This window comes from Pseudopodoces humilis, chromosome 1 (genome assembly GCF_049639895.1).
Source record: "Pseudopodoces humilis isolate 2021_Gansu_Grassland_sample_001 chromosome 1, ASM4963989v1, whole genome shotgun sequence".
NCBI classification, from domain to species: Eukaryota; Metazoa; Chordata; class Aves; order Passeriformes; family Paridae; genus Pseudopodoces; species Pseudopodoces humilis.
In genome coordinates this window covers 24,457,399-24,479,929 of record NC_142200.1, presented here as the reverse complement: position 1 = coordinate 24,479,929, position 22,531 = coordinate 24,457,399, and the positions used below count along the sequence as shown (strand labels likewise).

General features: G+C 36.2%; 1 protein-coding gene across 1 annotated transcript in view; it reads left to right on the top strand.

Annotated features, from left to right (window-relative positions):
• Positions 1 to 22,531, top strand: part of SLC26A7 (solute carrier family 26 member 7) — a 66,846-nt gene that overhangs the window by 13,946 nt on the left and 30,369 nt on the right. The window contains exons 3-7 of the mRNA XM_088056089.1: positions 3,193 to 3,365; positions 10,942 to 11,106; positions 18,669 to 18,821; positions 20,171 to 20,253; positions 21,814 to 21,961. Of these exons, the coding sequence (XP_087912215.1) occupies positions 3,193 to 3,365; positions 10,942 to 11,106; positions 18,669 to 18,821; positions 20,171 to 20,253; positions 21,814 to 21,961 (722 nt within the window). The remainder of the gene's footprint in view (positions 1 to 3,192; positions 3,366 to 10,941; positions 11,107 to 18,668; positions 18,822 to 20,170; positions 20,254 to 21,813; positions 21,962 to 22,531) is intronic.

Here is a 22,531-nt window from a genome sequence, read left to right as displayed (position 1 = left end):
CTGATATTGCATTAAAGCTAGAGATTCTCCCAATGAGGACTCCTGTCCTCTCACAGGGTAGTTGGGTAGGCAGTGAAAAGTGCTGCCTGGCTACTCTGCTGGTAGTTATGAGTTTACCCTTAGTTACTTGTTTACCCTCAGCAGAGCCACAGCAGCTGAAGAATTGAATGGCTTTGTTCTCCCAGTAGGTTGATGAATGATCTGTTTCTGAGCCCAAAGATATCAAATTATAGAGGGCAGCTGGGAATAATACTCATTAGACTGAACCACAAATTCTTTGCTGCATAGAAGTGGGCAGTGATGGCCCCTGAAATTTGCAAGAAGGGTGAGATAGGCCCAGTAGCAATGCACAGCATGGCTGGGTAAAGGGAAGGGAAGGGTAAGGGAAGCAGCCCCTGTGGCTGTCAGATTTAAACAGGAAGGAAGTATCTCTTCCTTGAAGAGGAGAAAATCTCCTGAAAGGAGAAAAGGTGGTTCTGGGTAACCATATTCAAAATGAACTCTGTGGAGTCTGATTGCACAAGTGTATGTAATGTTCTACTAAGAAGTTAGCAACACATTTCGAGCACCCTTTTTGATCAAAAATATTCAGTTACTTTATAAAAAAATAAAATTCTGAACAGCTATAAATTGTCTTAGAGAAAAATAAAAGCTGAAAGGTTTTCCCCCCCCCCTAGATGTACAGAAAGTATTTGAGCCTTTTGATGTCCAAAAAGAATCTGTGGATATCTTAGTGTCCAAATGTTGTAATGAGTAAGGGACTGTACTCAACTCATGTTAAAAGGGAAGCATTCCAAAAAAAGGTGGAAATTTAGAATATGGAAAAAAAATTTTACTCTTGAATACAGATAGATTAAAACTTTAGCCTATATTAAAAAGCACTTTCAAAACTAAAAAAAATTAGAAATGTATTGTCAGAAGTTTATTGGTGTAAGATTATTAAGAAGACAAGAATCCATCATATGTAGGAAAGTAGATAAGTAAGCATCTGGCTGACAGAGATTCTAGTAATGAAAACAGATGACAAAATAGGTGAGTACAAGCTGTTAAGTCTGATGTTTTATCATTGGGAGAGAATACTGTTCAGAGAATGACTTGCTGAGTTCCACAGCTTCATGTCTGCAGTTTTCTGCATGGTCCTTGGTGTGGAAATTCTTTCCATTCATAATTCTATTTCCAAATTTAATCTCAATCCAAAAAAAGGCAACAAAAGTGTTTTCTTGCACACAAGGAATTTTTTTTAATTAATAAATTTGAGTGACATATACTGTTGGTCTTTTCAGAAGGAAGGTCTCAGGCACTTGTTCCCCCAGTCTCAGTTAAGGCATCATGGTGTGTAGCTGAGTGTGTAGGAGCTATACTGCCTGTCTCAAATACTCCACATTCCTTATGCACACTGGAGACAATCTCCTCACTTACCAGAATTTTCTGTAAGATCTCTGACGCTCTCCATAAGTACACAGGCTGTAAAAGTGTCCTTTGTTAGAGAAGGCAGTCATATTAGTATGAAATGAAAAATCCATCAATGGCCCTGCTCTGTTAGCTTTTATTCATTTGAAATGTCTCTTCTTTGAGATAGCTGATCTACTTCAAAAGATTTCTCACCTGAGCAACAAACATGTACCTTTGTCTTGACTTTTGTTAACATAATTGATTTTTAGCCATCCTGAGACATCTTCATCTGCCATAAATAGCACAAGTCTTTGATTTAAGATAGAATTTTATGGAAGCTGTTTTCAAATTTAATTTTATGCAAACATCTTACAACCATAGAATGGCCAGGTTTGGAAGGAACCTTAAATATTTTCCAACCCCTCTGCCATGGTCAGGGACACCTTCCACTAGGTCAGGTTGCTCAGAGTCACATCCAACCTGGCCTTGAAACTTCCAGGGATGGGGCAAAAAAAGATATGTATAATCAGACCTATTGGAGAGGAGTTAATGTGGCTTCTGTAAAGGAAAATCCTACCTCACTACCTTCTAGACTACCGTATGAATGTCAACAAGTGCATGGAGAAGGGAAATACTTTGAATATAAGATATCAGAATGGTCAAACAGGTACTGATAAGGTTCCACACCAAAGGTTACTAAAGAAACTAAGTTGTCCTTGTGATAGAAGAAAAGTCCTTTTATTAATTATTAGCAGGTTGAAAGATATGAAGAAAAAGGCTGGACCTCATGGTCATTTTTCAGGGTGGTGGTATCCCTGGTGGGTTCCTGAGCAATTCATGCTGTGAGCTTTACTCTGTGAAGGGCAAGGTGAGGGCAGGACTGTGTTCACCAGGTCTTGCAGCAGTAGAAAAAAACGAATTCAGAGAGAAATTGCTTTAAAAGACCTTTAAAGTATAGATTAAAGAAAACAGTCCACCAGATGCTGAACTTCTGCAACCTGCTCTCAGAAGACATTGTGGAAGGAGAAATTTCAAGCAGGTTCAGACAAACCTTTGACAAATGCGTGAATGCTGGATTTCACAAACAAAATCAGAAAGGGCCACTCTAGCACAACAGCTATGGATGCTGGCAATAAGGGCAATGGCCCACAGAAAATGGCCAGGCTTGTGTGCTTTCCCCAGGTAACACCTCTGACTGTCACAGCTGGAGGCAGAGTACTGGGCAAGATGGGCCACTAGTCTGACATGGCAAGATATGCTCTAATAGCTCTGCATGTTTGTGTCTTTTTATGTTGAATTGTCATCCTCATTTATGTGTCATTAAATGTGCTTTACCTCTCTCAGCAAATAAATGTTTTTCTCATAATTTGCCTCCATTTATTAGAGTGCTAGGTGCTATTTAATGGGCTAGGTACTATATATATAATGAGAATTAATTGCCCTAGAAGTTTGAATGGTGAACACTTGGGATTCTCAGACAAATAGCTGCTTCATCACATTAAAAGCATTTCTGATAACTTGAAATCATTGTAAATTATTGTATTTGAATCTCTTTTGTAAACCTGTCTTAACAAATGTGCTAAAAAAAAAGATTTACATTTAATTTGCCTGTATAAATGGTATTTTATGGGAAGAAATGTGTGTTACATGGAAAAATTACCTTAAAAATTGTTCTTATGATGACAGGTATATACAAAATGGCACTTTTACTCATAATGGCCATTTTGAAAAAAAGACCATGAGTGATGAGTACAGACAGATATACAATTATTAGTGATTAATGTGTGGCTTTTTTTGCAGGAACTTTTGCTCTGACTTCCTTAATATCTGCCAATGCAGTTGAGCGTCTTGTTCCTTCAGCCAGAACTAATTTCACTGCAAACAACAATTCAAGAATTTTGGGTTTGTCAGAATTTGAAATGCAGAGGATTGGAGTTGCAGCAGCAGTTTCATTTCTAGGAGGAATCATTCAGGTTGGTGGTGATCACATTTTCTGTGTGCTGCTGATGTACTGCCTTTGTGACAGCTACAACATTTGCAATACTTTTCATACTTCTCTGAGAAAAACTAATGAAAACATCTGCTTCAATGGTCATAAATGATTAAATTAATGTGCTTTAAGAATTTGCTACTCTTTTGTTGAGATGTAGTAATTATCTGTATACATGCTCCCAGTGTTTTACTATATGAAGCAAAACCACATTCAGTCAGCTCTACTATAATATTCACTTGCAGTTGGTGTCCCCTTTTCTTCTCCTTCAGAAACAAACATGAATCAGCTCCTGGTAAGCACTGACATATTCCTGTGGCTTTCTGTTACCCTTGGCTTGAAAAGCAATACTATACAATATCCAATAATTAAAAACAGTAGGGAAAACTTTAAATTCTCTTTAGAGTTCACACACCCATCATTAAAGTGAAATAGTAAAACAGATGTCTTCAGATCAGAGGGCTTTTAAATTTATTCTTTTTTTTTTTTTTTTTTATTCTGGCTAAAAGGGCCAAGTTTCTTTATCCATTGCCAATTGCTTAGGTCTTCAATGAAGGCTTCCCTCTTTCCTTGTAAATATTAAAATAGAAGTAATGTCCCAGCATGTGACATTGAAACACCTCCTAGGTACCTGGGCTCCTGAAAGAGACCTAGACCCCTCCACTTGGTGCTTTGGATCCCTCTCCTGTGCAGAGGATGAGCAAAGGAGCCCAGAATGGGATCTTCAGCAGCCTACGTGCTTGGCAGGAAACAGGGCATGTACTTATGTTAGTCAGTAGGAAATATCAAGAAGCATTGTTATTTCTGTTGCATTTTTATAATTCTTTTATTGGAATATGGTTTGGGGTAGGAGCATGAGGGACAGCCTACAGACAGCACAGAAAGCAGAGCTGATGCAGATTGCACGGGGCTGTGCCAGCATGTGCTGTCCCGATGCATCAGCGTGTGCAGCACAGCACTGCATCTTATGCAGGGTTCTTGCAACAGCAGAGCATGAATGCAGCCCTTCATGCAGGAGTCCTGTGCTCACAGCTTGGAAATGTCCTGCATCGTCCCCAGAGAGGCCAAAATGCCTCACATGGGAGGCTGGTGCCTGCATTAATTTGATGTAACTTCGAAATCCAATGCAGAAATTATTTTCCTTGGTGGCTCAGAATCCCATTAGATGTGTGAGTCCTCTAGACCTCTTACTCTTTCATCCTGAAAAGTTCTGCTTTTTCATATACCTTCAACTGTATCAGCTAATTTATCTCAGCCTATGTTCCTGTTTAATCCTGATTGGAATGAGAAGAGGTGGTAAATCCTCTCTGCATCTTCAGAGCAGGTCTGGCAGGGAAAGGTACCACGTGCATGGGCTCCTCTCCCAGGTCAATAATGTCACTTCCATTGGAATCATACTAGCACAGCTGGTGCTTGTCATGCTGCCATTAGTCCTTTATGTGAGTTTAATGGTTAGAGACCAGAGTGAAATACTTATTTCCTAAAGAAATGCCTTGAGGCTGTGATACACAGGTGAAAGTCCAGATCCAGGCTGAGAATAAACTTTGCCATCTTCCCAGGTGCTGTTAAGTGTGGGAATCTATGTTTCTCATCATGATTCCAGTCTCCTGACTAATAGTTGCTGCAAACCCCAGATAAGGTAACAGGGCACAACTTGCTCTTCATGAAGAGCTAAGTCAATCACCTTCTTCTATTTATCAGATTTGATTAAAAATTAACTACCAGCCTGGAGTTAATATGTGTTCTGGGACAAGAAGAATTGTGTGATGTATTTTGAGGCAACAGCTTTTCATTGAAGATGTCCTGAAATACAAAAAAAGTTGTATCTTCTGTGTAGTTGGTATTTGGGATGGTAATGCTCTGGGAAGGGAGCAGATCTGAGTTATGCTATTTATTATAAGACTTTATTTTTTCTGAAAAACACTCAAAATGCAGTTCCCTAATCAGCCACTAATTGCACAAAAACAAGAGATGCTGTGACTAATCCATACCTTGGATCCATAGCCTCCAGATGAAGGATGAGAAGTCCTTGCCAAAACAGCTGTTTTCTTCTTGGGAAGAATAGGTAAAGAGCTGAACACCCTTGGCCTAAAAAACAATTTGATGTTATTTTTCCAGTAGCCTGGCTAAGTACTCTAATCAGCAAACAATTAAAAAATAAAAGTTAAAATATTTATTAAAATAGTTAAAATAAAAGGTAAACATACAAAATAGTGAGTAATGGAGGGAAGGTGGGATGGGGAGATGTTTTTGAGATGAGCTGCTGTTGTCTAGTTTGTGTTTAGTGAAGACCACAACTGTGCATTTGTGTGTGAGGCAAACTCTGAGCAGGCTTTGTGAATTTCGTGATATCTAGACAAGAAATAAATTAGAACTGTTTCCTAATCATAAGACAAGGATAGGTAGAGATTAACACAATTGAAATTTGGGGCTTAGCTGCTTAAGTTTTTCTCAGAGTAATAAATTTCAGAGTCCTAAACTACTTCTGAAATTGAATGTTTGAAGAAGTGTTCATAAGAGGAAAGATACTCAGTTATCTTAAGAGGCATTCTGATGGAGATAAAATAGTATTGAAATAGAAAATAAGCAAACATAAAATAAAAACTGTAATTGCCAAAACTGTTTAATATAATGCATTCATTATTTCATTTTTAAAAGCAGAATGGAAGGCATAATGAAGATTTTTTTTATGTTTGTGTAGCTGCTACTCTATAAAGATAAACAGGGCATGGACAACAAGTTAATAAAATTCTTCCCTGATATTCAATACTTCAGAGGTTTTGATGGGAAGAGAAAATGATGGAACATAGCAAACACCTCTGGAGTAATTTTGTAATTAAAATTGGATGCTGCCTTTATAACATTAAAAATTCCTCAAGAGAGCTTTTGGGTAGGATATTTTTTTCCCGTATTAATATATTATATGTGCAAGAATGCTTGCATAAATATATGTGTCTCTAAAATAATCTCAGCATACTAAACTGAAATTCAAGATTAAGATTTTCTAAATAAATAGATGAAAGCTCCTTGCAGATCAAACTGAGGAAAAAAATATACCCTAGGAAAAAAACCATAATTCTCTTAAGACCTTAGTGTTATAAACTTCAGTTGGGCTATTCTGTAAAGGAGAAATAGCTGCTTATTGCATTCCAGTCTTGTAACATTTTTATTAGTAAGTTTTTCATCCACTGTATTTTAAAAACTAACATGTTATTAGTTGCTGATATACAGTGTTGGAAATAAAAATGTTTCTGGTTTTCAGGAGAACAAATTTACAGAGTCTATTATCAATTTGCTTAATAACAAAGGAGCACATTTGAATAAGAAGAGTGTTTTCATAAGGCAATATTCTTGTCCAAATCTCTATTACTCTGTAGGAAAAATGATGGTGCACTAGTCTGTTACACATAGCTCTGCATGAGGTAAAAACATGAGTCTATTATACACTGATAATCAGGAAAAAAGTTCATTTTTCTTTTACAGTGGAAATACCTTATTGTAGGCTCATATTCTGTATTTTGGAAACTACAGTAGTTGTAGTACTTTGTAGTAGTAATAGTATTAGTATTTTGAAATAGAATTTTCAAAACAAGTGGGTTGGGTGGGAGTTCTGGTTCCCACAATTATGGTAGAACACGGTATATATTAGTACAGAAAGACCATAGAAAATACTTTTGCAGGTCCTGGAATGGGGAAAGTTCACTCTGCACATTGTCAGAAGCTTCCAGACACTCTCAAGACACCCAGAATGAACATAAGAGCTCCAGCTCAGAAGACCAGAAGCTACTGGTCTACCAGATAGATGTCTATTGAAACAGGCCATGGAGAGTTTTAAATTGGCAACTCAGCCAAGTTGAACTGTGTCTGACTGCTGTCTCCAGAGGGTTCATAGATGTCTTCACTTTTGCAGTCTTGAATTTAGAGAACTGATAAAATGTACTAAATGAGAGGCTCACAGTCTGCTCTGTTTCCCTTCAAGAGATGTTCCCCATATCTGGCCTCATCTACCCAGCCCATGCAACAAACGATCAGAAAGGGCACCACACTTTGTCTGCTGTAAGAGTGTAAAACCCCTGCAGTACAGTGGAGTTTTGAGGGGTTTAAAATTCATTCTCCAAAGCTGAATCTGTGCAGCAGGTAACATGATATCAGTCTTTCAATTTCTCTGGACTGGAAGTTTGACATTAGTGATTTCCAAAGACCTGTTAAGTGATAAAAATTTTTACTGCCCATGAAGTTAAATAGACTACATGATGAATGGAATTTTAATAATAATAATAATAATGATAATAATAAACTAAGCATGTTGTCATGGGAAGAAAGTATTGAAAGTGGACAAGAACCAAAGGTTCTGAATTAATGAACATAGAGGGCTTTGCTTTTTGCAGTTGCTCATTTTTCTTCTCCTGGCTAAATTCCCATTCTCTTCTACTAGTCAGAGTAAAATTATGGAGCAGTAAAGACAACTGCAAGAAAAGGTTCCCTTTGTATTGTTTTCTTCCAATTTGAAATTTATTTCTTTTCTATTTTTTTGTTTAGAAATCACACCTTCCACCACTTCTGTCTAATCACTTCCTTGTATACCTTGTTTCCATGATCTTTTCTCCTTTACTATGCATTAACTCAAGGCTGATTTCCCTCACTTTCTCTTATATTGTTTTTTTCTTTTCTCTGAAAGGTGTTGATTTCATTTACATGAATTTATTCAAGAACGTATACCTGGCAAAAGCAAAATTCATCTCAAGAAAGTTACTTCTTAATGAGCCTTTTTACATGGTATTATGTACTGAAAATGCCACACAAATAAACAACAGCCCAGTGCCTTTCAAAGCATTGTGCATATCCTTTCCCTGAAATATACTCTTGTCTAAATTGTTAAAAATTATGGATGCAATTCTAAAATATGTGAAAATTTTGTTTCTTTTACAGTTTAAGAAAATCACAGTATTATGACAAAAATAAAAAGAAAAAAATATTTTTTTACATTTTTTTTCCTGTTCTTGCACTTTTCTGTCTCTTTTCTCTGTAGTTTTTCTGCATCAGGAATGAAAAGAAATCATAAAATACACCAGAAAATAAAATGGAAGACCTGCAAAAATAAGCATCAAAACAAATAGCCAAGACAAAGCAGCTTGTTAGACATTTCCTTGAGAATATTGAACTTTCTTCAGTTTGGTCAGTGTTACTGGGTGAAAGATTTTATGACATAATGCAATGTAGTGCAATTGTGTGCTGTCAGCTTAGCTCAGTTTCAAATGGTGTTTATTCAAAATGCAGTGGCAGCCAAGCTTAAATGGCTGTTTCCCAGCATGGAGGGTTAATTGTAGAGTCAGTCTGGGCCTGTGTAAATGCTAATAATTTTATCTGTCAGGAAAACTCACATGCAACCAGATTTGGGAGGCTTGTTTCAATACTTTTTTTCTTCCTCATGATCCAAGAAGTTTCTGTACATTACTCATGACTGCAAGGAAAACATGAGGTTCCCACACCAGTTTATGCTGAAAATTACACCCTCCACCCATCCAGAATGTTTCCTGTTCTGTTTTCTGGTTGTTTCATTTTTAGATCTTCTCCACGAAAGATGTATGGCTGAATATCAGATTTATTTAACTATCATGTAAATAAGGAGTAGGATGTTCATGCTGATGAAGTACTGTCTTTGTTTCTGGAAGCCCTGAGCTACCTTCTGCAGTAAGGAGAGGGGACCAAGTGGAGGTTGTTGCTTTTTTAATTGAGTGGCTGCAGAAACTGTCTAGCTGAAAACATATTCATGTTTTACATGTATTTTACATAGCCTACGGCTGCGTGCAATTAATAAAATCTGTGTTTGAAATGTGTTTTTAGCTAGTACCTGTGAAGCATCCTTTTAAAATCCTGAAGATTAAAAGAAAAAAAGTAAAAAAAACAAAAAGTAGATCTGAGAGTGGTGCTGAAGTTTCTAAGTTTAGCAATCATTTTGCTGTAACTCACAATAATAACTTTCTCTCAAATGCTAACAGTAACTAATACTTCTCTGTGATATTATGTACTACACAGAATTGTCTCTGTGGTTTTGATTCCATGGCTAAATAAGCATCCAATTTCCTGGAAACGAAGCTATTACACAGTTAGAAATTTCACATTCAGACAATAGAAATCAATCTTGGAAAACAAACAAAAATCCACTAGAAAAGGGAGAATTTAATTCTTATTGATCTTTGCTACTGTGAACAATGTTTTAAATATATTAGTAGACACACTGTTAGAACATACAGCTAAACAAAATATCTGAAATTAGTAATTATCAGTTTTAGGCCTGACTAACTAAATGACTACTGACTGAGGGTATGCAGTAATTATCATTATTGGAGTCCAATCTTGAATGGCAATCAATGTTCCAATTGCTCATATTAAAGAGCAATTTACATGTTATTAGTGGGATGTAGAAGAAAAATCTCAGATTTAACCTCTCAAATGGAAGAGGATATTGCTCACTAGAGGTTTTGTGGTAAATTAAAAGCCACTTATTTTGATATTATTGTTTCTTTTGTGGTACTATGCTCAAAGCTCACCGTATACAGGTAAGTTTTATGGTGAGAACATGAGTGGTGTTCAGGCTTAAAGAATGATAACATCTGAAAATGATAGTTTTAGCTTCAGGAAAAAAAAATGCAATAAAAAAAAAGCAAGGGTGACTGTGATATATTCCAAAATGATGATGTTTAGTATGGTAAACGCAAAATGAACCTCTTAGAACATATTGTAACAAACAACTCTGTGCCAAGAGCATGCAACTTCTCAGGCAGAAGAACAGCAAATGCAAAAGATCATAGAAGTAAGAAACTGCAAAACTCATTGTGAGGGGTGATAATGTAACTTAATGGGGATCGTGTTACGTAAATCACAGTAGTAGCTGTAGTCATATAACAACTTTATTCAAAGAATTAAGAGTTGTCAAATCTCAGACTTTGGAGGGAAAGACTGTTCAGAGTCCCGGATAAAGGGAGAACACCACAATAGCTGCAATAGTTGTAGATCCTGCTGTAGTTTAAATTCCTGGATTAGAGGTCTCACCACAAGGGTCTCTATAGAATCTCATACATTTGGTATCTGTTGAAATTACTAATGTTGGGAATCCTGATAGTGACATTATGGCAATCAGTAAGCTGGACCAAGATATGGCTCTCGGCCCATTTAGGCTGCACAGCAGTGGAGCAGGAATGAGTCCTAGAACCAGCATCACTTTTGGAGTTCCTGTCCTTGTTGCAGCATTGAGTTGATGTTTTTATGGTGTTTACTGTGCTCACGTATTTGAGCAGGAGAGAATACTTAGAGTTTCTTTGAGTCTGCTTTTGTTACTAAACCAGTGTTAGAGTCTGGTAAATTAGGGAGTAAAATAGGTAAACCCACAGAACTTCAGTGGATTCCATTTTTACCTATATTTGTCTTCCAAAGGACTTTTGCTTTGTATCTTTAGCTCATTTATCTTGTAACTTATTAAAAGGACTCTGGCTCATTGTCCTATCACTAAGATGCCGCATTTTATAATAATGGCTGATCCTCCTGCCTTTTCCTTTTAGGTAGCAATGTTTATGCTGCACTTGGGCAGTGCCACTTTCTTGTTAACAGAACCGGTGATAAGCGCGATGACAACAGGAGCAGCTACACACGTTGTGACTTCACAAGTGAAGTATCTGCTGGGAATGAAAATGCCATATATATCGGGACCACTGGCATTTTTTCATGTGAGTTCACTGAAAGAGCTGGGTTACCTCATTAGCTAATATTTTATTATATGTATTGTCTCTGAGTAAGAGTATGGAATTTTCTATGCTCATGAGTGAATGAACAGAAGATGAACCTTCACATTGCTTTAACTGTTTGTTAGAAGAGATTTGAAAAACCTGATAGAGAACTAGCAGGAATGGGTACAGTTATTAATTTAAAATACGTTTGTTAGGGCACCAGTAATTCCATTTATTATCCTGAGCCATTATATACTCATACAAGGAGAGAAATCTCTCTCTGGGTCAGCATGTGGAAGGAATATAAATGTAATTTAAACATATTTTCTTTGTATGCTGCTGAATGAAATCTGACCATCTTTGTGGTAAAAGGAAAATGACCTATGATTTGTGCATATCCTATGCAAAAATTACTCTAAATATGTTATTTATTATTTTATGGCATGATACTACTTTGCCATAAACACAGCAAGTGGACAGCTTTAAGGTAATTTTTATAAAATGCATGCAACATTTCATGTAGTATTGTTGGAAATGAGCGATTAGGCTGTTGAAAGCATCACCATCAGAGGTATTGGCAAAGAGCAGGTATGAGCTTAATATGAACTTATGAATGTGTGACTTTAACAGAGTTCAGTGGCAAGGTTCACTCTCTTACTCCAAGGATGAAGCATTCATAGGAGAATTGCATTATTATCAATTTAAAATGGATTACATAGAGACTGAGGATGAAAAAAGGTAAGGATGCAGAGGGTATGGAAAAAATAAGGTGTGCAAAAGGGTTTAACAGAATTTCATCACTGAATAATTTAACATTTATGAAGTGATTAAATGGGATTTTTAAATATATATAACAGTGACTTAATTGCAGTTTCATGATAACAACATTCATACCATAATAATTTCACATTCACACAGGCAGAGATTTATACCTGGCTGTCTGTGAGTGTAAAGGTGCTTATCAAAGATTCCCCTTGGCTTCGGGGAAGTACTCATGGCAAATGCCTGAGTGTTTCTCAGCAGGCTGGGGTTGCACCTCAAGGAGCCTCTGTGAGTGTGTGTGTGCGTGTGTGTGTGTACCAGCCCTGGCCTCACTCTAAGTGATGCTCTTTTGAGTATCGCAGACTTGAGGGGCTAAGAGAGGTGCCCCACAGAGGGGGAGGTGTTGGCACAGCCCACTGCGGCCCAGAAGAGCTCAGAAGGCCTCCCTTAGGGCTGTTGTGTGCAGGGTCACAAGGTGATTTGCTTTAGTCATCAGCTGGTTTCCATCCTGGCCACAACCCATGCTGGCAACTACTGGAGTTTCCAAAACATTTGGAAATTGTTTCCAAAACTTCAGCAACAATGGTGCTGTTCTACTTGGGCTCCAGTTCAGGTAGGGAATGTTCCAAGGCTGTCAGGGGGTGTCTGATCACCCTTTGTTGCCCACCTCAGCTGGACAGTGGATGTTGCTGTTACTATGATTTCCCACCTGCATCATGTGAAAGCACTTGGAACTGGCAGGGACACAGCCCCACCTGGCTGGTTTGGTCAAGGCCAGGAGGTGATGCACCACCACCAGTGCCATGGTTACAGCCCTTGGAAAGTACATATTTTTGGCTGAAACCTTAAAGAGCAAAGCTATATAATCTTATTACACAGAAGTCACAAACATTTTCTTGAGGGTAACTTATTCCAGGAATCCCTGAGTTTCAGTGCTGTGAGCGTAATCTCTTGGCATTATTAGTTACCTGTCAAAATTATATTTTGCTCATAATAAAACTGTATTTACTTGATGAAGTGATATTTACATAGCACTGATAGTGAGACTTCAAACAGTCAGCCACTAAATTAGGACACCTAATTTAAAAAAAGCACTGACTATGTCTTTGTGCCCTACTATGTGCTTTATTTTTTCCTATTATTTGGAAAATTTGTTAATGTGATATCCTGATTACAAGATGTTGCCTTTGAGAATGCTTTTTTTCATAGTATTTTATAAATTTGATAGTTTTTAATATGGATAATTAATGTGTTAAGTTTTTTACATGACCAATTTATGAATGAAAATTAAGAGCATGTAATAAACACAAGTAATTTATCCATTTATCTTGTAGACACATACCTAAAAGTGTCATAGCTATTTTTATGAGTCTTCAGTTGGCTTATTAGACTATTAAAAATGGTTCTTTTTTTTTTTTTTCATTATTTAAAAACCTTTTCATAAATGGTTCTTAATATAAAATGTGAATAGCCTCTTTTTCATGGTGTTTCCATGGAGACTATACTTACATATAGGAATACTGTCATCTTGTAGAGATGACTGGTTTAAAGTAGTGCAGCCAAAGCATAATCAAAATATACATTATGAGCAATAATAAAAAACAGCAGTGATATGAAGAAATATTTCCACCTTGGTGTGCTGATGATATCATAAATGAGGTCATGCAAATGCTTTGAAAGAAATCTATTCCCTTATCCCTTGTATTTTTAATGTATTTGAAACAAGTTCCTTGCCTTTGAACATATTCCAAAGAAAAATTTTCCCGATTTTTTTAAGATTCTGAATTGCTCTGTAAATTGTATGAAAATAAATGCCAAAAAAAAAAAAATCTACTCTGTACAACTTAAAAGAATAATAAAAAAGGGGCAATTTTACTATATAAATATTTAAAAATATTTCTGGTGTCTGTTCAGACTTATGACTTGCCTTAAGAAGGTTCAGTATCTCAGTCTAAAGCACCAGAGCTAGGCTTTAACAATAGTTTTCTTCTGAGGTTGTAGTTTTATCTGAAAATTATATTAATTAGATATAAGGTAGTTTTCACATGTATCTAGAGAGTGAAAGGCAATTTTGGCATGTCTCTCTGGACACGTTTACTTCAAATTCTCAAAATCCAAAGACGGGTACTTTTGCTTACATTTTTTTTCTCTGTCCACTCCAAAACACCTCCCACTCACAAAACCAATTGCTTTGCCTTAGGCAGCCTTTGGGTTGGCAAAGCAAGAATAAGAATGTTTAATAAAGTGTGATAAGAGAGTTGCAAGTATAGCAAGCCAGTGAAATTAATTCTTTATAGCATGTGAGATCATCGTTAAATACGTAGAAAGGAACTTCGCATATGGAGAACAAATCTAGTACACTGGCCTTGAGCCTATGGTATTGCTGTGTTTACACATAGGTTATGTAACTTATTACATTTTGTTTTCCCTGTACATAGTTTGTCACATTTCAGCTGAGCTGCACAGTGCAGCATCAGCTATTATTTTGCAAATGGAAAAGGAAAATTGAAGGTGAAGAGGAAAAACAGTGAGGGAATAATGCCTGTGACATCTAACTTTACAAGGGAAAAGAAAGTGTCATCTAGTTTTACTCAGCATCTGAAAATGGAAGAACATAGTTGCATTTGCCCCTTATTTGTGTATAGATATATTTCTCTTTCCACATGTTTCTGAGAAAATACAACACTGCAAAATTAACTGCAATGTAGGAAACTTGCTTTGCAAAAGGGGTATTTTGTGGTTGTGTTGCAAGTTTGTTGCAAAATCCTTGTGTGGTTTTGCTGTAATTCTGAAAAAAAGCCCAAACCTTCACGTTGTGCTATCAGTCCTTTCTTTTCACCCTTTTTTTTCCCAGTTAGCTATACAGCTTACAGCATTTGCCTGTACATTTTCCCCGCAATGTGACATATTTAAAAACATAAGAATGAAATGTTTTTGAAAATGAAATTAAGTTGTCCACTCTTAAAATGTATTGTGTTAAATAACTTGGTCCTTTAATTCGTTCACTTCAGCCTCTATACACATTTTAGAGCTAATCTTTTGGGGTTTTATGTAGACATTGAAAAAAAACAACTCAGAGCATTTTGTATTTATTTGGATTTTGCATCCAAATAAACACCCTTTCTAGAATATAAAACATTTCAGTGTTCAATATCATGTCAAGACTGATGGTTTCCCATGAGAAAAGGAAGATTCAGTGTTTGTGTATATATATATATATATATATATATATGCAAAGCTCAAATATTGCTTGTTTCACTTAGGTTGAAATTTGCATCGATAAACAAAAAGTCCACTGATTGCTCATAATATTGTCACATAGGTTCTATCAAGAATCTTTACACAAAACTAGCAATGAAACTAAAAACACAAGAGGCAAACAGGTCAATTAATATATTATTGCTGATTTAAAAAATATTTTAAATTATATGATGGCAAAGATTGCTTTGTACACTGCAATATCGAGCTAAATTCTGCTGCATAATTTCCAAATTATTTCTGTAAGTGCATCATCTAAATATGTGAAATGCTGAACTTAAAATTACATTCTTGATTAAAACATTTGCAAATACTTCTTTTGAATCAGAAGCCAATGCTATTGCAAGCTTGATCTTCATGTACTTAGATTTAGGATTTCTAGTTTGATCTTGGTTGAGTACAGTGACTGACTGGACAGGTTACCATGTAGAATGTGCAGTTTAAAGAGATGTCTATTGTGGATGTTAATTACATTCCTGTTAAGATCCACATGCTGTCTCTTTCCTGTGAAAGGGTCTCCTTGTTTCACTCATCATATCATGAGCTGAGTGGTTTTAGGTTTTCAGAAAATGGTTACCCAGGCACCAACTAGTCAGTGGAAGCTCTTTAGTCTAATGCAGCAATTAATTTAATATTAATGTATTACTGCCAGAATTGTTTTAGTGTACTACAGACACTTTGGGAATAGGCCTGTTTGGGCTACTGAATTTGAATGAGCTACAAAGTGTTGGTAGTTCCATTATTTTTCACTTAAGAAAATGATGTAGACTACATACAGAAGGGTACAACTTCAAAGAAACACCAAAGGATGTACTAGGCAGTTCGTACAACGATTTTGTTGCAAAGTCTGAAAAACCTATGGCAGAGGTCTACAAGTATTTTTAAAATTAAATGTCTTTTTTACTCAATTTGAAAGATGAAAATTTTTGAAGCTTGTGTATATTTCTTCACTAAAATTTTATTTATTCACTCAGACTTTTGTCTCACTTTGTCTAGGAAAATTAGATTTGATGCCATGAGCACAGATAGATAATGCTGACACTTTAATAGCCAGCATTCATTTCAAAACAAATCCCATCTCTCTGTCTTCAGCAAGTAGGAATCAACCCATTTCTTCCCTTTTCTTGCCACTTCACCTTAGATCTAGCTCAGTCTTTGGTAAGTTTGTGGGCACAGTTTTCCAGATTGTCTCCTTTTGTCTTAATCACAGCTTCTGTTTGGGCACTGAGCCAAGTCCTGTGCTGTCTTGAAAATACATTCTTGGAAAATTATGGGTACAGATCTAGTTCCAAGCCACTCAAGACACAATCCACATATTTTCTGATTACAGTGGGGCAATCTGTGGTTAAAAACTGTGGTTTAATTGCCATTCTTCAGATTTAAGACATATCTATATCATATTACTTAACAAGTTGATTTTAAAATATTTTCCTGGTTTCTGAGAAATGTTTGTGCTGGGTTATATTGTGCATCTTTAATCAAAACTCCAAGGGCTAAATTTCCTCGTTATGTTATGTTAAGTTACTTTTCTGAAACCATATTTAGGTTGGGGGTTTTTTTTTTCCCTTTCTAGATAATGAAAATATTCTCAGAGAGAAAAAATCAGGAAGTTAATTTACTCATTCTTCAATTTGAGCATTGCCTCTTCAATGAGCGACAGAATCAGAACAGTAGAAATAAATTTTATCATCATATTGACTACCTTTCCACTAGAAAGAGGGTTCTTTCCTAAGATAATTTTTCTAGTACTCTTTCCTGTCCAATATAAATATATGTATTTAACCCCCAAGCTGTCAAAATTCGTTAGCATTATACAGGTATTTGAGAATATGTTCTCTGGGGCAGAAAATTATTAATCTTTATTTTGATAAAACTACAAGTGTCTTTTGTAAAAAAAAGTACACTTTTGATTTATTTTAGTGGTCTTCTTAGTCACTGCCAGAGAAAACACCTTTTTTATATATATTGCTATTATTATTTCAAGCTTCACTTGCTTGATTTTATCCTTTATGTTGGGGTTTAAAAAAATGTGACTTGTGATGATGTCTAGATCTACATCCTAATCTTAACTTCTGTTCTCTTCATGGTTTATATTTCAGGATGCAAAACAGTTCCCAGAATTTAAATGCAGAACTCATGGGACTGAGACTATCTTGTTTTTTCCCTTACAGCTTTAGTAAGCATGTGTATTGTATCTATTTTTATGGCTTGCTATTCTTTCAGGCAATAGACTATTGCTTTTCTTCGTGAGGCCCGAAAATAAGTTCTGATAAGATCTCATGATTTTTTATTTATCAGGATAGATGCTCTCTCTAACTTTCTTCATCCCTTCTAACTATTTCAGCAAACGTCTAATTTTCTTCATTACTTTCTGTTAATCTCATACCACACTGATTCATGCCTTATTTCCTGAACCCACAAATTCAGCATAAAGCAAAAATTACAGTTCACTGTGTCATCTGTGCTGGTACAAAGCTAACTACATTCTTCTGAGTCTGTTACTTACAACATTGTATTCATCATCAAAGACCTCTTTTTCTCATCACCATTGGTCATTCTATTCTATTCCATATTTCTATTCCATATGCCCCTTATAATTCAGCACCATATACCCTCTGTTCATCCAACTACATTTTTCTAGCCTGTTTTACAGGTTACTGCAGCACACATTAACTGCTGAAAAGCTGATGGACTCCTGCTCACAGCTCCATAGCTCTGGCCTGGTGTCCTCTCTTAACTCTGCAGTCAGCAGAAAAGGAAACACAGGGCTAAGAAGATAACTTTAGTTATTTAAATAACCAGTAACATACATATGCAAGCTTGGCAACTATTTAATGTGTGCAGCACCTGGACCTGACCAAAGCATGCTCCATGGAGAACTGTGTAAGGGAGACTCAGGATGCCCCACTGAAATTACTCTGGAAAAACATTACTCTGGAAAAATGACCCACAGATTGCAGAGGATGCCCTGAAGAGGATGCTCATCTTGGAAGATTCCTGTTGCCTATCTTCCCATCCAGACACTACTGCATTTTTCTTTCCCTTTTCTTTTTTCCTCTCCTTCTCTTCCCCCATCTTTTCTGTCTTGTAATTTCTTTTTCTCAAAAATAACTTTTACTACTAGGGTTGGTGGACGTTATATGCTATGGCCACTACAAATAAACCTTTGTGCAAGAAACTTTTCTCAACAGTTTATGCAGCACTCATTTATCTCACTGAACTCTATGAGACTGAATAGGCAAAGGAAACATCGCATTTACTGCAATTTTATGCTTGTTTCTACCAATAGAAATTTGTAAATTAATATAAACAAATATTCACTGCATTTTTTTTGAGTTTTCAAAAGTCCACAGAAGCGGTAAATTGGTGATTTTCCTCCTTGTAAAATCTAAAATACAGGCCAAAATGTGTCCAATAACTCAGCTCCTGCAGTGTTGGTTCAGCTCTCACTCATTATTTGCCTGAAGTTGTGAGAAGATGCCATGGCATGTGATCCAGAACATATTTTTTGATCTGTGATTATTGTTTGCTGTTCACTGTAGATTTATGCCTATGTGTTTGGGAATATCAGATCAGTTCAGTTGGAGGCATTACTTCTCTCCTTGCTGAGCATTGTGGTACTTGTTCTTGTTAAAGAACTAAATGAGAAATTTCACAGAAACATTAAAGTTGTCCTTCCCATCGATCTACTTTTGGTAAGTACAAAATTATATATCAGGCTTTTTCTTACAGAGCTTTCAGTGGATCAAGCTGCTGAAGTTTACTGTGCTGTCTACAGTTACCCACACCCACACTTGCCACTTATTAAATAGACAGCTGATTTTCATGGCTGTAAATTCATTGTAAAAACAGGAAACAGTCTGGCTTAATAATTAAGAAAGAAACTACATAAGCTCACAATTTGTATAGTATTTTTCATATATTTACTACTTTTTACATAATCACAGGAGCACGAAGCTTAGAATGTTAAAGTGTAAGAAGTTTGAATTAGAAAATAAAAAGTAACTGGCATATTGTAACTCCAAACAAGTCTTGTGCTGGGTAGTCGTGCCTTAAATGTCGCAATTTACCTACAACAAAGCTAAATAGTTATGCTATTGTTTTCTGTCATTTTACTAAGTTTTTCTTTAACATAGTACAGACTAGATTGAAATTAGCAATTGCATTATAAACCCCTGCTTTAATGATTAAGCTGTAGTCAAATGACCAGCACCAGACCACCATCAGAAAGTTTCTGTTTTTCTCTAAACCTCTAAAAGAAAAACAAAGTATGAAGGACAGTTGGTTTTCAGGGTGTATTATCGCAATTACTCTTCTGTTGCTGGAAGAAAGATATTTACAAGGGCAGAATAATGGAAAAGGAGGTAGTATGGTCCTGGTCTCAGTGTCACCTTTTTAGAAATAAAAATAATGGATAAAACATGCCAGCAAACTAAGGATTGCAGACTGGAAACGTGTTCTATTGGGATTTGTGTGTTCATCTCATCTGAAATACAAGAAATTAGTTTGAACTTCCTCAGGGTCACACCTTCTTCTCCCTCTGTAAGATTCATAAGTGCTAGAACATAAAAACAAAAGGCAGACATATCTTCTGCTGCGTTCTGTGCTGAAGTCAACACTGCCAGTCTGGATTAGATGGGCTCAGAGAACATCAGCTGAATCAGACTACTCAGGACCACCTAACTTATGAACTGCTTTAAGCTGCTCACATGAATGGCAGTGCTCTGGGGCACATGCTGAACAGAGGGACTTTGGACACTGATTGCCAAGGTTCCCGAGGCTTTACAGAGAGCCATACAAATCTCTTTCATTAACACAGAATGTACAAACTGCACTGAAGTCTCACTTCATTATTGTGTCCAAATCTGGGTTTCTTTTGACTCTCTTCCATATTTGTAAAAAAAATCCAAATAATATTTTCCTGTTTTACTGGATTGATCTAAGGATAAATGTATGAATAGTGCCATGTACTTAGGTATGGCAATAACAGAGACCATCTCAGAAGCAACAGAAATGTAACATCTTTTTCTGTTTGAATCACTAGATAATTGCTACATCCATTGCTTGCTACTATGCTGATATGGAATACATCTATGGGATAGAAGTTGTGGGAAATATTCCTAAAGGGTAATGTGAGTTTTATTAGTTTGTGTCTTTTAAACATTTTTATTTCTGAGAACAATTTCTGAAAAGGTTGAAGCTGTTTCTGAAATAAGAAATGGTAAAAATCTATTATGTTTGTTTCCTGTCTCCTCAGATACTCTCTCACAATTCAATCCCATGTTAACAAGTTATATGTGCATAGATGTCATCACAAAAACGCATTATTGTATATTTTCATAGCTTTTTATTACTTTGTGGAATAAAAAGTAGGTTCAAAGTACTTGATGTATGACAGGGGGGCAGGACACTCTTTATGAAATCATTGCAATCTTGTTTTTGAGAGTCGCCTTGGGTTATTGTAGCAGAAAAGATTTACAATGAGATGTGTAGATTACTACATTTCATTCCTCTCTACCCATATAGTAATTTTAGAAAATGTGGTTTCTGAGAAAATGTAAAAGATTTAATTATGCTTAATCTAGAAAAGAACATTTTTACTATAGTTAATGATACACTTTTCCCCATGACCTTGCAAAGGAGGGGAAAAAATTCAATATAATTAACTAGAAAGAGAAATTTGATTAGTTGTCAAACAAAATGGTCAAACTCTACAGGTTGGTATGGAAGAGCACAGCTGTTGTGTAATCTCCTGCTTGGATATAGCAGGGTTTCCCTAAATTTCACAAAGTATGAGTCCAAGACAGCATGAGTGTGTGGCAGCTTGCACTGAAAGAAATAAAATAAGGGACGTTCCTGAGAAAGAATATGGTTTTTAAGTATTTAGGGCATACTACAAATCTGAGACTAAAGCATGACTAAGTGTTCCCCTTCCATGTGTAATGAATAAGTAAACAGTATTTGTGCAGTTTTAATCAGGAATTTATTTTCTGTCTAACCTGACAGAAATAGTGTTGAAAAACAGAAGCAGAGTCTGGATCATTCCTGCATATTTTTAGGCATTTACCTGAAATACCTGAATATGCCTGAAATGCTTTGTCAGTGGAGAGCATCAGAAACCTTAAGAGCACCATTTGGTTTTTGGGCAGTGTGATTTGTGCTCTGGAAAGACCAAAGTCTTTTTGAAGAGTTCAGAGACAGTCTGGGGTGGTTTGGTTCATAACTTGAGCAGTTTCATTGCAATCCCCATTAGATGGAATAAATGTCTCTACTGTCAGTAACTTTTTTAAAGATTTAAATTTAACTTTACAGGAAGACCAACTATATTAAAAAAGAAGAAATCATATGGTAGTCTCTTCTACTGAACATTACAAAATTAATGAATGATTGCTAATTTTATTTGTCAGTCATGGAGTAAATTTATCAACATCTCTTTATAATTTCTCAAATTAAAGTTTTCAAATTGAATACTCCATTTCAAACTGCTTCACCTTCTACGAATTCTCTTCTGCTGTTCCCAACAGACTGAGATCTTATTAATCTAAAACATTGAAAAATGTCACCTTACAAGTAATACAAAAATTAGCTGTTCCTGCAGAGGTAGTCTCTATATACCTGCAATTTATGTGGACACCAGAGAAACAGTGCATCAAGTTTTGCAAAAATTACTGTCTTTATTTTTTATAGGTTGCCATCACCAAAAGCACCACCCATGAGTGTCCTGCCTGAAGTAGTCACTGAAGCTTTTGGAGTGGCACTGGTTGGTTATGTAGCCTCACTAGCTCTTGCTCAAGGCTCTGCTAAAAAGTTTAAATACACTGTGGATGACAACCAGGTAAAGCTCTTTCTCCTTAGTGTCACTGAGCCTTGAAATCACTTCACCATTTGGGGAAAGTATTATAGATGAATGCCCTGTAGGAAAAGTTATGTTCCATATAGCATGTTGACACCTTTTAGTGTTTACGGTAACACCCAAATTTTGTTTAAATTATCTCTGCAGAATGGCCTCATTGGTTGAACTGCTCCTTTTGGGGGAAGCTCATCCTTCATGATAATCTTGTAATGCTACCAAATGCATTTGGGTATTAATGCATTTTTCACTGCTCTAAGATGAGACAGCTTCTCCTCTGGCAGTTGAGCTCTCATAGACAAGCTATGATGTTAAATCAGCCACCAATTAATGAAACAAAATAATTCTAAAACAAAAACAGGCACTTATAGCCCCAGGACTAATCTGATGTTATAAGAAATTAATTATAGTTCTACAAAGTAGAAGACTCACCTGAAATAAAGGTTTATTTGTATCTAAGAAGGTGGATGAGTTCAGAGAGTGCTGCCAAATTTAAAGCCATAGGAGGAAGAATGCTTTGAGCTTAGTACAGGTCAGACTCCAGGGTGACATGCT